Raw genomic sequence first — 16,945 nt, forward strand, 5'->3', positions numbered from 1 at the left:
GAATCATAGTCCTTCAGTTCTATGAGCAGTAAGTTTGGGGAAGCGTTGAACCAACCTCGTTCCTAGGGTCTCTTCATCTCGTGAACGAGGCTGGCGTCGAAGCTGCAAAGAAGACAAAACAACCGAAGGGGGGTGGGGGATGAGACACTTATCCACAATAGAGTTGTGAAGGGGTCTCCTAACGGTTAGTGGGTATTCATTTAGCAAGGGAGGTCAGGCAAATTAAGGAGTGAAAGGCATGCGAAACTGATGAAAGACACCACGAGTGGAGAACATCGAGACCCAGGTGTGGTCCTGTGGTCCTTCACCGTCATTTTTTTAGCTCGCGTAACGACACCTTCCCGGCTTACTCAATTCATTTATTCCAGATAAGCATATAATGAAGAGGCCTGTCAGTCTCTACTTACATGAAACACTACTATATCATTTTTAAAACCTTTTTGGATACTGTTCCACTTAGTTTAACTACCACCTACAGTTTAGCAAGAATCAAGTTCTTGTCCTGTTCAGAAAATCACAGTAATCAAAATAAAGCCGTCGGCATTTCAAACCAACTGAACCAATCAGAGGTTGAAGCGAAAGCTAGGCGCGGGAAAACATGTAACCGGCGTCAAGCGCGGGAAAACATGTAACCGGCGTCAAGCGCGGGAAAACATGTAACCGGTGTCAAGCGCACAAACGCGGGAAAACATGTGCCCATTGCCAAGCGAGGTTATTACACGCTTAGCTGAACCATCATTGGCTTTCATTTTGTCTTTAATTAATTGGCTGAACATCGTTGTTCTAACTCGTTAGTAAAGAAGCACTCTCTTAATAAACGAAAGAGCAGCGCAAACACCGCGGCCTTCGACTGAGATGATTACACTTCCATGGCAGCTGAATACTGTATCAACACTAGTACACTAACGGAACTAAGTCAGCTATCTTTGGTGATAAATTGAACACTCGAAAGAGATATGTACCAATGGAAACCAAACAATGGTTGGGTTTTGCTGAAGCCTGGCACAGTACCGGCCGCCAGGGCAGTGAAATTTTGAGGCTAACAAGTTAGGCCAACGATTGCTTTTAAACTGCCATGAAGTCTTACTTGCCCTGCCCTCGAGAAGCTTACTGCAAATGATATATTATTTCTCCTCCTGAAGAGTTTTGTATCTGAACCAAGGGACGTACTTGTAACTTAAGCAGTTTCCATAAAATAGCAGCAAAACCACTGAGATTATTAACAGAAATCATAACAAATGCAAGGGAAACAGGCAGTAATCGAGTAACTAAAATAACAGATCCCAAGGAATTTAATATATTCTACAGACTGGCTGGTAGATTTTATAGTTTTGCTCATAAACCGTTACTTTAGTAACTACAGACAGAAGGCTAAATCGTGAAAATAAGGTATCTTTCCTGAAGGTGCGTTTTGCGCGGCAACTTAGGGTGAAAATCTCATGTTGGAAAATGCAGATTGGCATGTTTGAACACCGCGACTGCAGTTCGCAAACAGGCTCACAAACTGTTAGAAAAGAACAGAACCAGCTTTTCTGTTAGACGACATGCTCATCTCATTATTCAACTATCCTAACTCGCGAAAAATCGATCGAAAATGCGAAATCATTCGTCGCGAAGATTTCATGGTACATATTGTATGTGGCGGTCCATATTCTCGACAACTTTTTCGAGGTTTTTTGGAATGTTTGTCAAACACAAGCTGATCACACTGAAACAATCAAAACTCAAGTCCTTTTCACGTTAACTACACAAGAAAGTATTAGGTGTTAGGCGGCTTACTTATCAACTTATCGAAGTACCGAGTTTCCTCAGATATTTGACATTATTTTGGCAGCGAACTAGGACAAGAACGCCGACAGAAGATCCTGCATTAAATCAGGGTTACAATGCACTGTTCATACAAGAACACAAATCAATGAACAAAGAACTGAATAGATCTAATAGTAATCTTATCTGACTTGTACTAATTTTACAAAATGTTCCATAATCTTCTATCTTTGCAGAGCACTATTCACCAACTGTAGTCACATCTTCCTGGATTTTAGAGAAATCAATGTCTTCTCCGGTGCACCGTTTATAAACATTCAGAATGTCGGTGCAGGTAGTTTGGAAGTGGGTAGTGGCATCATAGGTCGTGGTGACGAATACCTGACAAGCAAATAAATTATAACAATTAAAAATATATTTAAAATGAATAAATTAACAATGGCGTAGTGGTCATCCCGCCCGAGTAGCATCCGGGCAGACGTGGGTTAGGACAACATGTTCTTCTTTTCATGTGAGGTGTGTGTAAGTCATGTTACACAGTGTCAGACTGTGAAATATTCATTTATTCGTTTATTTGCACTAAGGCTTCCCTGGTTTCGAAATATTTCTGTTACTAGTGTTAAAAATAAATTATGAAAAAATATTTGTTACTGCGCATACGTTCTGCGCATCTCGAGATACTAGGGTTTCCTATGGGAGGTGCCTACTAATACAGGGATATTTTTGCGCAGTTTAAAATTATGCGGAGGAAACAAAACTTAGCAAGTGCTCTTGGTATCCAAAAAGAAAATTGGGGGTTAACCATGCATTTTTCAGAGATAATAAAGCTTCAATTTGATAAAAAAAAAAACCATACATTGCTTTGTATTTTAGCACTTCTAAGAATTGTTGTTTCTTAATTATCTCTAAAAAATGCATGGTTACCCCCAATTTTCTTTTTGGATTCCAATGGCCCTTGCTAAGATCTGCTTTTCCCGCATAGCAACAAACTGCGCAAAAATATCTCTGTATTAGTAGGCACTCTCCTTAATTACAGTGTATCACACTAGTATTGTCAAAATACCCAGTACTATTTTGATTGAACATTCAAGTCGTGGGAATAATAGGAAGTTTAAGCAAGAGACGGTTATACTCAGCCATTCAACAATAATTATTAGGGACTTTAAGAAAACACAACGGCCACCAAAACGTCACTTGGAAATATACAGTGTAAGTTTGTCTTCCTTGCACTAATTTGCGATTATTCCTACTCGTTCAACTTGTTAAGGATAAGATATTGTTCCCAATTGCCATCTAATGACCATGGCGCATGTTGTTCATTTTGTACGCATTTTGATAACAGTAACAAGTCATAAACAAAAAGCAAGATCAGTGAAACATGTACCTTTGACTTGTCTCCATCATCACTTGGAACAAAATTATCCTTTACTGATAAGAATCTGAAATGAAACATGAAAGGAAATGTCAGCAAAATTATCAACATACGCATGTGTACACATACATACATACCTCTTTATTTGTTAACGTAGAGTGGTCTTCAATTGGGTGTCGTAAAGACATGGGGCCAGTTATTTAAACAGAGTCTAACGTAGTTACGACAATCATTGGGCCTCCAAATCTGTTTATAAGTCGTTTATTTTAAGTAGATAAATAGTTTTCTAGTCTGGGATGCAAGCCTTCTTGTTACCATTAGCAGCAGACAATGTTTAGATATGATTGTTGGCAAAATTGAAAATGGCTTAGAACGTGGTTTTGTTAAACACCCTCTAAACTGCCTTTTAATAACTGACCCATAGTAATTACACTGGCCAATCCCATCGGATGCAAACAACGCAATCAACCAATCAGAAAAGGCCATTTCCGAGTTGTTTTGAACCTCATTGTGAAAGCAAGGCTTAGTGCAAAGCTTTCCATGTGAAAATTAGTTTTGTTTACACATGACTGAAAAATAATTATATTATAATTTATAATAAAATAATTTCCATAATAAATACTATGCATGAAGACTCGCTTTCATAATGAGGTTTAAAGCAACTTGGAAAACACCTATTCGAAGCACACACATCAATCAAATCAAATACACGATAAAAATGTACATACTTTTCTTTAATGTCTCCCAGGAGCTTCAAACCTGGTTCCAGCTCAGCCTCAGGATTACCGGTTTCAACTGTGGTACTCACGATGGCTATATAGAAGCCTTTGGCAGCAACATTGTGGGCAAATGACACCACACAAACATAGATATCTAAACACAAAAAGTCAGGCTCATAAGTGGTCCTACTGTGTAGGTACAATGTATAGCTTTTGTTAGCAATGAACTAGTGAGTGGCACACAGCTACTGATTCTTTCACTGAAGTCACTGGTTTCATCTTATAGCACAGACTTAATCAGGGCCCAGTTGTTCGAAACCTGATTAAGCTAATCCTGGATTAACGTGAACTTTGATTTGAGTTTAAATACCAATCAGTAAAGACTCCTTCACTCAGTCAGTATTGACTTAAGACTTTCCTTTACCTTTTGCTTGAAATAAGCCTTTAAAACCATTTATAATGAGCGTGATGAAAACCTCGGTTAACTTTTAATAGTGGATTAGCGTTAATCAGCTTTCGAACAACCGAGTCCAGCAAGTTTAGGAAGAGAGTCCCAGAGCAGGGGAAGGGGGGAGGGGGGTTATATTGGTGACTTCTTCAGAAATTTATTGGGGTTCCCTGGAAACAATTGAATGTGGTTAGTCAGTACTCGTTGACTTTGATATTTCCATGGCAACCAATTTTTGACAGGATATTTATTCAGGAAAACCCATTTTTAAATAAAGAAAATAACTTTTGTTATAGTAATTATTATGTTAGAGAAAAAGTTGTTCCTTAATCCTGTCATATTGTATTTCAAACAAAAAAAGGTTTCGTTTTCCAGATTGAGAACATGAGGCATACGCTTGATCTTTCTTCCTCGTCGACTGCTGTTAGGGAAAATGACACTTTCAAAAGAAGAATTAGAGAGGCTATTGAAAAATTAATTGCAGGCTCTGACATTGAATCGCGGCGTTGGATACGAACTCCCGGTGATCTACTGGGACGTTTTGTCACGTGCTGTGATATTTTATCACCTTAACCCTGTGACAAAACGTCCGACATCACTTGACAAAGATTCCGAGACGGAATCGAAAGCGCGTATTGCAATATAAATTTTCTATCATGAAAACGAAACTTTTTTTGTTTGGAAGTAATTATTATGTTTTCAGCTCTTACAATCATATCTTATTCAGGAGCTTAATGGGCTCCTGTCTTATTACAATGTGGATCTTTCCTGAAGTTCTGGGGAAAACCAAGAACCACGTCGTCACTTCCCGTTGCAGACTTCAAAGGGAGCATCTTTAGACATATTATTCATACTTAAAGTGCCACTGTCACAGAAGACCTGCACCTTTCAAAAGCTCTATTTTTACTGGACCCTGATAACCTGCAGCTGTATTGTTTTTTAGGGATGGGGGCATTGTTCTGTTGTTCCTTCTTTTGCTCTCTCGACAAACCAAGTAAGACAACGCAAGCAGTACAAGCCGCCCCCATTGACATAGCTTCAATAGTCCTGGAGTAATGGAGGGGGGGGGGGGGGGTGACAGAATCCTCACCCCAGATAGGATGAAAGGAACTAGTTTTACACAAAATATTTACAGTACAAATATGTAAAGTTGATTTTTGTAAAATTTCTCTAAGGAATCTCCTCCTAGCAACTATTTACGTAACTGAAAATGTCATGTCATGTAAGCAAATTCATCCCATTACACCATAGTGTAAATGCCTCTCCTAGTGAGTTATACTTCTGGAAGGCACTGCACAGCTACAAAGCCTCATTATAGTGCATGTATTAGCCCTGCAGGCTGCTTGTTACACAGTCAGTAACTTAACACATACCAGATTTTCTGCCCACTGCATTTTGGGGGATGATGATTTGGCAGGAGGCTGGGTCTTTAACATTTGGAATAGGATGATCCAAAATACATATGCAACGAACTACCTGCAAATAACAATGTGCGAAGAATAACATACATCATCATTCAGCTGCACTTTGTACTGTTTGAATAATGCATGAAACGAGTCAGTGCAATATGACTGGATATTCATAAAGTATGGTTCGTTACACCTAAACCTAACATGTTGTGTTGTAAGTTACAATTGTTGGTTGCGGGTATTACCACCTCCCTGCACAACTTAATTTCATGTTGCAAAACGTAGAAGTACTGTCTATTATATTCCAACGAAAGCTACTTAACAGTTCTTTCCTATGGTGCTGTTTATTATGTTGTACGAGGTGGTTTTAAGTTTGAGTCTGTGGATGAAATCCTAAAGTGTGACCATTCAAATGAAAGCTACTGAGCAATACTTTCCTGTGGTGTTGTTTATTATGCTGTACAAGGAGGTTCTAACGTTTGAGTCGGTGGATGAAATCTTAAAATGTGACCATTCAAATGAAAGCTACCGAGCAGTACTTTCTTGTGGTGCTGCTCATTACCCTGTAAACTGCATACGCTTTGACATTTTGACCCCTTCCATGTATGAATCCTAAGTAGGACATAGCTCTCCACTGTTGCTACATGTATCTCTTTCCAATTTTTAAACACACTGTAGGTCGTTTGAACTCCTATACTGTAATAAGTATTTTCCAATCAATAATTACCTGCCCTTGTTTCTTAACTTTGTCGGGGAAATAGGAAGGGTCACCGATCACCATTTTTGCCTTTGCAGTTTCCCCTTGTGATGTGACACCACAAACTTGTCCATTGTCATCATATACAATAGCCTCAATAGGTTTATCCAGCATGTATGTGCCCCCATAAATTGCACTTAGCCTTGCAAATCCTTGCGGAAGCTCACCAAGGCCATACAGCGGGTACAGGTAAGGGGACTTTCCATATCTGGCTAAACTTTCACTGAAAGTTAGAATGAAATTGAAAACATACATAGATTAGTTTTGCGCTAAAAATTTCAAATGCATGTAACTCTCAAGTGACGGTGCCTACTTCGGGATTTCAATAGCCCTTACTAAGATCTTCTTTTGCCACAGTTGTAAACTGCAAAAAAATACTTAGAACTACATTACAAATCCTTGTAGGTACATGTAGAGGTTCTCTCCATGAAAATCAAGCATAATGCTCTTTCCTGTACCCTACACAAAGATGTGGGAGGATTGCAGATTTGAACGTGAGCTTAGCCAACAGTGAAAGGCATGGCACTGTTTCAGGTTAAAAATACTCATTATCAATCATTTATTTTGATGAAATTGTAAGAGCAATTACATGTAGATGCAATTAGCAGTTTGTAGACAGAAGCAGCCTTGAAAGCACCAACATGTATACAAATGATGTTTAAACCTTTTCACTAAAGCATAAAACAGATGCTAATTTTTTTAAACCAATGTTCAAACCGTTTAAACGTTTTCTCTAAAGCGTTAAACGGATGCTAGGTTTTGAAAAAATGGATAGCACAGCCATTTAAACGGTTGATAAAAGGTTTAAATGGATTTAAACGGATATTAAATGGTTTTAACCGTTAAACAGAAAAGCGTTATTGATGTTTTCCCATTCACTGTCACAGTTAATTCTCCGATCCATCATTTGGGTCCTTAGTACTTGCTGCACAACATTCATTTCACCAACCTGTATAATTTGATCTTTAAAAGGGTTTCCTTGCATGGCTCATTCAAGTAACTGCAAGCAAGAAAATGAATCTTTTACACCTCAATATCACCATGGATATTCTCTTTACTATCCTTTACGCGTTTCTTTAGTCACAAGTTGGGAGAATTAATATTTTGTTCAAACATTCGGATATGTTTGCTCGAGCAGTTACAGTTAGCTTGTAAGGAGGAATCATAATTATGCTGGTCAGAACTGTAACCTAAAGAATTCAACAACTTGTGATGATTGCCTACAGTAATGTTCCTGCATTTCCACTACTTATTATGCTGTATAAGGTGGTTCTAAGTTTTGAGTCTGTGGATGAAATCCTAAAGTGTGACCATTCAAATGAAAGCTACTGAACAGTACTTTCCTGTGGTGCTGTTTATTATGCTGTACAAGGTGGTTCTAACTCTTGAGTGTGTGGGGTGAAATCCTAAAGTGTGATCATTCCAATGAAAGATAATTATTGAATGTCCAGTACTTTCTTATGGTGCCATTTATTATGCTGTACAAGGGGGTTCCAAGTTTCAAGTCTGTAAATGAAATCCAAAAGTCTGACCATATCATTGAAATGAACACTGTAGTTTTAACCCTAGCCCTAACAGTGATCAGCATCAAATTTCTCCTTGTAATATCAATGCTTGTTGAACCCCTGTGGTCACGAGAATTAAGGATAATTATGATCATCCAAGGTGAATTTTCATGATATTTTAATAACTTCTTCCCAGTACTTTTATAAGAAAAGTATGGGGACAAGATAGGAGAATTTGGTCTTTGATATTAGGGGGTCAAGGGGTTATGTTTTTAGCCAAAACAGGTCTGCTAAGAGTTGCAGTGTTGTTGGCTTCTGTAAATAACATTTGTGCCTATGGTATGATCATTAGAACTTACGCATCATCAGTGTGAAGCGCCAAGGCATGACCTGTGAAGCTTGCAGTGTTTGCATCTAAACCAAATTTATTATATACCTCTTGCATGGTTGTTTTATTGGGGTCAATTCCTAACAAGATAAAACAGAAACTCAGTAAACTTTTGTTGCTCAGCTGCAGAAGAATCTTTGTTGACTTCTACATTTTGCCACATCATCATCATCATCATCATCATCATCATCATCATCTTCACCATCATCATTATCTTGATCAGCTCTTGATGAACACCTTCCACAACACTGTGAAGGGCTCTTGACAAGAATATCCTCTTTAATTTTTGGTCATGTTTTGGTTTGCTCAAAAGTAACTGAAATTTAGCACGTGGACTTCATTGCAGTTAAATAGGCATTGCTCTGCATTTTTATGCGGGATGCCCTGAGGACAGCCCATGTCTAGGAAAGCTTTTTGCCTGTTTTTCTTTGTTGTTTTTTTTTTTTTTTGTGAAATGAGAACAATTTGTAATGTTACACTTTAATTGAAATTACATAACCAGAATAGAAAATGTGAGTGAGGCCATGAGTGTGGTTGCAATTTCCGGTATAAAGATAAATAGCGTAACACAAGGGAATACGAAAGTCACACTATATTGACTTAAACTATTCCATTAGCTAGGATAGTTTTAAAAATCTGCGAAGCATACAATGGGAATAAATGAGGCCACATTATGCATCTCGTGAGAATGCTATTAGGGACATCTTGTTTCCCTGGTTTCCACAAGATTCTCCTGTTGTCACCTTCAGTTCTACCACACTGCAACCCATATCCCCCAGGAGACAATCTATGGTAGGTGTTCTCAGCCCTATCCCTACTCTTACTGCCATGTAATGATCCCAAAACAGTGTGATGTATGCACTCTTGTGCAGCAATAGAGTTTCAGATCCAAGTTTACCGCGAACCTCTAACCGCGGTTTGCGGTTATGCGTTTGTGGTTCGACGTTCAAATGTAATTCGATTTAGTTCTTCTTGCAAATTTACAGCTGCCATTTTGAATCAGCAGCCATGAATGGCACTTGTTTTCAAGATTCAATAGGATTTATCAAATTTAGCATTTTGCCCGAATTTGTGCCTCTGATAAATGGATAGAGACTTGTTCCACAAGTTTTTTGTATCATTACGTGAGATAAAACAAGAGTTACATGCTAAAAGCTTTCAAGTAAATGACACGTGAAAACCTACCTCTACGTTGAAAACGCACGTCAAAAACCTCAAACATGACGTGAAAGACTGGTCATGTAACCTCCAGTAGTTCATGGTTCGCAGTAAACTCGGATCTAAAACTCTCTAATATGTAGCCACGACCAACAATCTTCAGGCACCTTTTCCTGACAACCTCTGACACCTTATTAACTCATAATAATTATTACAAAAATGGCCTAATTTTTTTTTTACCTTGCCAAGTTTTTGGGTCATCAGGTTCAAAGTCATTGACAAAGATTAAGAGTTTCCTGAATCTACGCTTTTCAAATATCCCCATTAAGCTAGTCGCCAGGGCCTCCTTTTCGTCTGCTGGGACCTTGTACAGCTTGCCATCCTTGTAAACATAGCTTCCTTCCACCATTTTGAATTCCAAGTACCTAGTTACACCACTTTGAATCAACAGTTTCACAAGTTCGCCTGAAAATAACATATATACATGTACCTCTTAATAACCAAGTTCAAGGTCTGTACCATAAGTTATGGACTGAGCTTTATGATGTTGATATATGGCCAGAGTGCGAAGCATGCAGGCCATAAATCAACGTGAAAAAACGAGGATCAACAGTATCAACAGAGAATAAGAGGTTAGCAAGACATTTATTATACCTCTTAGGTTAATCAGGCACTTAGGAAAAGAAAGTAGTTGAAGTTTAGCAGGCTGTACAGTGAAATAAGGCCTGCACAATTGACCAAATTGTAATGGGACATTCTGTGATGGATATATAGCTTACGACTATGTCGAAAAGCATGTGGCGTAAGAAAGCAAATTGATCTTGGTGCTTGGTATTTTGAAAGTTCTCAGCTACGCGATTAAACCATTTAAGTGACTTCAGAATTCTCAGTGTGATGTTAATTACAAAATCATACCGCGTGTACTGACAGAGAGATACATTGTATAATAAATCCATTTAACAAGTGGATGGCAGTTTTCTATGATCTATACTCTTATAGACCACAAAATGATGTCATAAAAAGTTCAAAACTCAAGTGGAACCACAAGGCGCAGGCAAATGGCTTTACTGCCAAGTCTTGAACATTTCATGGCATGATTTTATGGTCTATAAGAGTACAGACCATCGAACAGAGCATTTTTGTTATCGGAGGGAATTTTTGCATTATGTTTGTACCGCTGAAAGGTTCAACTCCGGCTGTTTCCACACTGAGATCCCATACTTTACTCCCATAGCCCTTTCTGACACAAAGTTCTCATAAAACCACTACTTAATGTTACTACAAACTCACTTTGACTCCTTTGAAGAGTAAAGTGACAAAGTTTCTTGTTTAACAACACAACAGCCTGGACTCAGAGAGATTTATGGCAATAGACCCTTCTCCAAAATGGAGGCCGAAAATTCAAATAAGTTAAAATTAAAAACCTATACCAGCACTAGAAAGAGCACTTTTACTTTAGTAACCCTGCAATGTTTCAGCATATCAGGTGCAATATCAGCTGAGAAAATGTACGTTGAGAAATAAAAAATTTACAGACGTTTGTATGACTGGGGGTATGACGTATACCCCCAGTCATACAAACGTCTGTAAAATTGTTAAATTTCGTCTTGCATTTCCTTAGCTGATATAACACCTAATATACTGAAACTCTGCAAGGTTACTAAAGTAAAGGTGCTCTTTCCAGTGCTGATATCAGTTTTTCATTCAGTTCAATTTTAACTCATTCATATCTGTTGCCACTATTTTGGAGAAGGGTCTATTGTGAGATTCCTGTTTACATTTCCCAAAAAGACATGAATTGTGCAAAATACGTTATTCTGGCCTGTGATGCTAACACAAAAACTACTCAATTTCACTTATAAACGGGAAATGAAAAGCGGCAAATGTAGGATAAAACTATTGTGTTCACATGGTCAATTTTGCCATTCGCTGTAAACGCAATCCTAACACTCTCTTTTATCTCAACGCTGCGTATAAGTCTAAGATTTACTACCCCCAAAGAATTACACGAGAGGGATAACTGAGGTTCAGAAAATTCACTAAATTATGTGATCTTTACCTCCAGCCATTATAAACTTGGGAATAAGATCAACATTCCAGTCTCTTGGGCGACCATACTTGTTTTCATCCTCTAATGTCTTGCCAAACATCGTAAATAACTACAAATCACAAAACAAACATTACAACCAAGCTGACGAGTTACCAAGACTTCAAGTGCTTTCTCGAAAAATGGGCAAAAGTGGCACACTAGCCTTGGGATCCAAATTTTTTCAACTTAAATCTTCTTGGAATTCTATTCCAACATATACATGTGCATGTACGTACACTGTTCAACTAGCTTTCCTGCATTCAAGAAATGAATGTACAAGTTTTTATTGAAAGAATTCTGATTTGTTCATGCTGCACACATGTAGCAGTATTTTGTATTTGTTTATTTATATTTAGTATAATTACATGTACTTAATGAGGCGACCTGAGCCGTTCCCAATTGAGGCAGCTGTTCTCAACTGATTCAGATGCCGAACTTTTCATGTACTTACTGTACAGTGTAATTCAGCGTCATGTAATTAGTTCGGCATCTGACTGGACCTTAGACATGTTAGTTTCTGGAAAAAGTTCAGTGGTTGAGAATGTTAAAAGGAGCTGGGCCAAGGCGTGGTCACAGACAGTCAATTTGCCGAGTGGCCAGCCCTTAATGAAACCCCCCAGGACAATCACAGTTCAGAGTGCTGCTTACCTCACTTAAAGGAGTGATCGAGGCACTCTCTCCGCCATAATACTTCTGCCTGTCCATGTGAAGAACCTTCTTCCCATTAACTGAAAGGAGTCCACTTAAAAGGCACTCCTGAAAGAGAGAAACATTAACCGTTAAATCTTGACATCAACATGTATAGTCTCCTAACTGCTCTCTATATGTTTCTTGTGCTACTAGTTGGGAGAATTTGTTTCAACATCAAATCAAACCATGCTACCTTTATTGATTATTTCTTTTATTTTCATGACTTCTTTGCTTGATCAAGTGGTGAGAATACATGAACATGTATAAGGAGAACTTGGTTATTGGTCAGTTTTACAGTAAACATACTGTACAGTGCATGTTCTTAGTAAACAAGCCATTATATGGACAAGCAGGGTTCTTGTTAAGATTTGTAAAAGGAGGCAACAAATTTGCGATAGCAGGTGGACACCATCTTTTTAATGTCTGCCAGGGAATGATAGGACTGAGATAGCTGCAGGAAAAATGAAAACCAAACATGGCGGAGCTTGAAGTCAGTGTAGTTCTTGACGAAAGAAAATGCTTAAACCAAGAGCGATTTCTTAACAGGCAATGAATTTTCAATCATTGTGTTATCATTCGCTGAATGTTTTTACATTATTTATGGGAAGGAAATTCCCAAAACAAGGATGAGTTTTTTCAAAAATAAGATGAATTTTGAAAGCAGTTTCAATAATTTTGGATACATTTTTTTTTCATGATAGCCGGTAACATTTATGTGAATGGGTGGTTAAAATAACTGGTTACCAGTCCCTAACAAGAATCCTGAAAGTCCCTATAATCATTCACCCCTAACATCCATTGTGAAAAAAAATAGCTTTGATGATACCCTGATGTTTATATGATCTGAAATGTGCATTCAGATTACTCACAAAAATACAAAGTTTGTCACAGGTGTGTCTACTGAAGGCAGGACTCGAAATTTAAAGTATATATGACACATTTTTTTTTATTTGCTTGAAATTTTTTTTTTTTTCAATTTTCATGGGAACAACATGAAGATTTGATCAAAGAAATAAAAAAAGATCATATAACCACTGTAATGAAAGTGCTACAAAATTAATGGAACATAAATTTCAACTAGAAAGAGGATGACCAGTTGGTTATCTACAGTATAGCACACCCGCTTCCAGGTTCAATTTCAATTTTAGTGGTTCTTAATAGGCCTTATCATAGTTTTCGACGCCATTTTGATGAGTAGTAACAGTGTTTGTATGGAAATCCGATGTCAAATAATTTTCATAAAACATTGCTTCTTCATCGCACTAGGAAAATTGGCGCAAAAAAAAAAAACGGCCCAACATTCAACATAACGCGGTTATGCATTCAGCCCTTCAATTCTAATGCCTTAACTCAAAACGCACACCACTATCTCACCAGGTTATAACATCAACCTCTGAATCCTGAAAGTGGGGTGTTTTTGGATGCCGGTAGGAACCCTACATAGATGCAGTCTTCATCTTGAGAATGTTGAAATTTAACTCACTATCACATACACATGTAAGAATATAAAGAAAAATACTAGAATGACGGAAACAGTGGATGTTGAAGTTACAATTGATTTTTAGTTTACTCAAAAAGTAAAACGTAGGGAAATTTTCAAGTGAAAGTTAAAGGGAAAGAACAAGTCAATCATTTAAACCTACAATTACATGTACTGTACATGTGTTTATATATAAATGCTGTACACCTTTCAATTAGCTTTATACATTCAATATTAGTTTGTAAATGTAAACCATATTCCTTTCCAGGGAATGATTTGAGTGTTTTTCGTGATATAAAGAAGCTCGCTCATAGAAAGAGTTCACTCACAAATATGCTTTCGATTCAGTTTTCTCGTAAGCTTAAATGTTCTCGAACCAAAACCAATATAACTTAAGCTTAAGTTTAACAAAGCAATCTTATTCGAAAGTATGTTCAGAAATACAAGGAATCACTAATAAATTTTCAAGTGGATCTTATAATGGCGTTTCTTGTCCTGCATAGGTAACTTAAAGCTGGGAATTTCAATTCTAAGATGAAATCACGAGGGTTTATTAAATTTCGGGAAATGAATGGGTGTGAAACATGATCCAAATGGTAAATTGCTTTCTAGGTTTCTCAAAGCTGATTTCCTCGGCTCTTGCTTTACTACTTGCCTTGAGTCCTGTGCCCAAAACGATGCAGTCGTATTCCTCATCCATGATCAGATCCCTAAAGAATCAAGACTAAGGCTGGAAGAACTCACGCAGAAGAATTCACCTTGAAGGAAAGGATTGCTCGGCACGGAAGAGATCACGAGTTTACTGCGCATGTCACTGGTTTCTCCCTCGTTTTGAGGTTGAGGCTTGCTCTTTGTTTCAGATTTTAGGGGGGGGGGGGGGGTAAGTGGCCAGTGGGTGGGGATGTTTGGGAGTGAGGTGGGGTGTATATTTCCATGTTCCTCTGGTCCAAGAACTATTTTGAAAAACAACAAATTTCACACTGATATTCTTTTGTAATCTGTAATCCTAGTCCGCTCCAGGCTTTGTGCCATCTCTGTTGTTCCACAGTTAGATTTTGTGCTCGTATGAAAACCTTTTTTTTTTTCATCTTTACTTAACTCAACCCTTCCTCCCACCCCAACCTCGGGGATGGGGAAAACTATGTATACTGCTACCCCGTACACCGTACCTGTCCTTTCCGGCTAAAGGTGAGGGTGGAGCGGGTGGGGGATAATACTGGCGACGAGTGGTAAATCAGCCCACTTTGGAAAAGAGTGATAGCCTGGGTCGAGAGTAGCTGCCCAAGCGATTGTGGGAAGGTTTGGGGGGACGTTGGCTATTATCATCGTATTCAGCGTCCCCCCAAACAATCCCACAATCGCTTGGGCAGTGACTCTCGACCCAGGCCATCACTCATTTTCAAAGTGGGCAAATCCCCCCAATTGCACAATTTTTTTTTTGGGGGGGGGGGGGTGGGGGTGGGTGAAGGGCCTTGGTCCCTCGCCTCAGTGGGTCTAGTCTCATTCAAATATCCACATATTAACAACGGGGAAACATTTTGTTTACATTGTTTAGGAGCTCAAGCTCAAGAAGTCTTTCAAGTGGCATCTAGTGTTTTCAAGAGTGAATTGTTGTGCGTTTCGCTTCCTTTTCTCTGATAAACCAAATCGATCGGTGTAGTGTGAACTGTAATGCATGAGGTTTGACTCTTTAACTAAAAGAATGATGTTACATGTTCATTCAAGGGTTAGGTTTGTTGTGTTCAAAACATCGGCTTAGTTTCTTTAATCTTGATAATTTTGATTCGGTCGATCTTAATATATTATCCTGAAAAGCACTTTTATTTCAAAGACAATGTCTTGAACAAACGGCGAAAGAAAGAGCTGAGTCCCTTGTTAGAGGACCCTTCTGTAAACCACTTTTTGTGACGTTGGCATTTCTCATTAAAGATTACCCTCATCAAGTGAAATGAGGCCGTTTCCGAGTCAGTTCCTTGAACCTCATCACCTGCAACTTTCTAAAGAACTGAATTAGATCTTTATCTTTGTTTGACGCATAACTTTTTACAAGAACATATCAGCTTTCTCAGTGATTTCGATTTTTAATAGAATAAATCGACTCAAGGTATCTGGAATTGTCGAGAGAAGTTTATAATTGGCATTATTTGAGATTAATATTGCTGTTCCGCATGAATTTGGACTTCCATGTAAAAAAAAGCATTTCAGCACCCATTCGTTTTTCCATTGCACCTCTGCGGTCTCCTTTTTTGGGATGCGTTTCTTGCAGAAAAATAAAATCTGCCTTTTGTTTGACGAACCACCAATAAATTTTTCGTCTTTTATTAAAGTTACTGATGCTCCTCACGTTTAGAGAGATCAATTTTAAGTTAACGGTTAAAGTAGATGTTGGCGTAAATTATTCATTTTCAACATAAAAGTTTCAATTTACTTTTTGTGAAATATATTACTCTGACTGTACAGAAGGAACTACGGACAACAGAGATTTGTATATCACTAACTGCTGTTGTAGTAAGAAAGGACGTGGAATATTACGCGTAGAGTTTGATAGTATGCAAGTTACGGACAGGGTTTGACACGAGAAACAAACGAATACAAATAAAGAGATACAAACACTGATACACAAAATCCTGCACTTAGAATGAGTGCCGATCATATAGATAGGTGTAAACGCTTATCCTGTCTTGGTTAACGCTTGGGCGATCTCCAGAATCATTATTAGGATATCTGGCAACCACCATATTTCAATCTGACGTATATAGCAATTGTTTTGGCTTTGTTTTTTACCTACAAGTAGAAGCTTTGTTTATGCAAACTACAGAAGTGGTGACAATAAGTGGGAAAAGAAACAGTATAACTTGATTAAATGTTCGCTGAGGTGGGAAAACAAAACAAACAAAAAAAAAAAAAAAACAAAGAAGAAGAAACAATAGTTGTGCATAAAACAATTGTTGCAGCTAAGAGACTCCATCATGGCGTTTAAGTGTATAAACGATCTAGCGCCCGCATATCTGTGCACCAAATTCCTGACTGAAGTAAGAGATCTTCAATTCACGACCGAGGATTATAACTCGGAAGAGAGATAACTTTGATATTCGTTTGTTCAGGAAAGTTTCCGGTCAGCGCACTTTTACTTACAAGGCCGTTGATATCAGAAAACCACTTG

The 16,945-nt window shown here is 38.1% G+C and overlaps 1 protein-coding gene across 1 annotated transcript; it reads right to left on the reverse strand.

Moving 5' to 3' along the window:
• Positions 1–338: 338 nt before the first annotated feature.
• On the reverse strand, positions 339–14,592 carry LOC146485840 (rab GDP dissociation inhibitor beta-like). Its single transcript, XM_085102779.1, has 11 exons — positions 14,438–14,592; positions 12,261–12,368; positions 11,583–11,682; positions 9,764–9,988; positions 8,337–8,445; positions 7,422–7,472; positions 6,443–6,695; positions 5,680–5,782; positions 3,868–4,012; positions 3,152–3,206; positions 339–2,148 (listed from the first exon to the last, which is right to left on the reverse strand). Exons 1-11 carry the CDS (start codon positions 14,480–14,482, stop codon positions 2,008–2,010), a joined length of 1,335 nt encoding a protein of 444 aa, XP_084958905.1. The 5' UTR covers positions 14,483–14,592; the 3' UTR covers positions 339–2,007.
• Between the last annotated feature and the right edge of the window lie 2,353 nt (positions 14,593–16,945).

This window comes from Pavona decussata, unplaced genomic scaffold, assembly GCF_977016875.1.
Source record: "Pavona decussata unplaced genomic scaffold, jaPavDecu1.1 SCAFFOLD_24, whole genome shotgun sequence".
In the NCBI taxonomy this organism is placed as follows: domain Eukaryota; kingdom Metazoa; phylum Cnidaria; class Anthozoa; order Scleractinia; family Agariciidae; genus Pavona; species Pavona decussata.

Bases quoted from the DNA above. Each gene is read 5' to 3' on its own strand.
- LOC146485840 (XM_085102779.1), bottom strand. From the start codon at position 14,482: ATGGATGAGGAATACGACTGCATCGTTTTGGGCACAGGACTCAAG. The intron at 6,696-7,421 runs GTTGGTGAAATG...TCTAACTTTCAG, and splicing joins TTAAAGATCAAATTATACAG to TGAAAGTTTAGCCAGATATG. The intron at 2,149-3,151 runs GTACATGTTTCA...TTTGCTTGTCAG, and splicing joins ATGATGGAGACAAGTCAAAG to GTATTCGTCACCACGACCTA.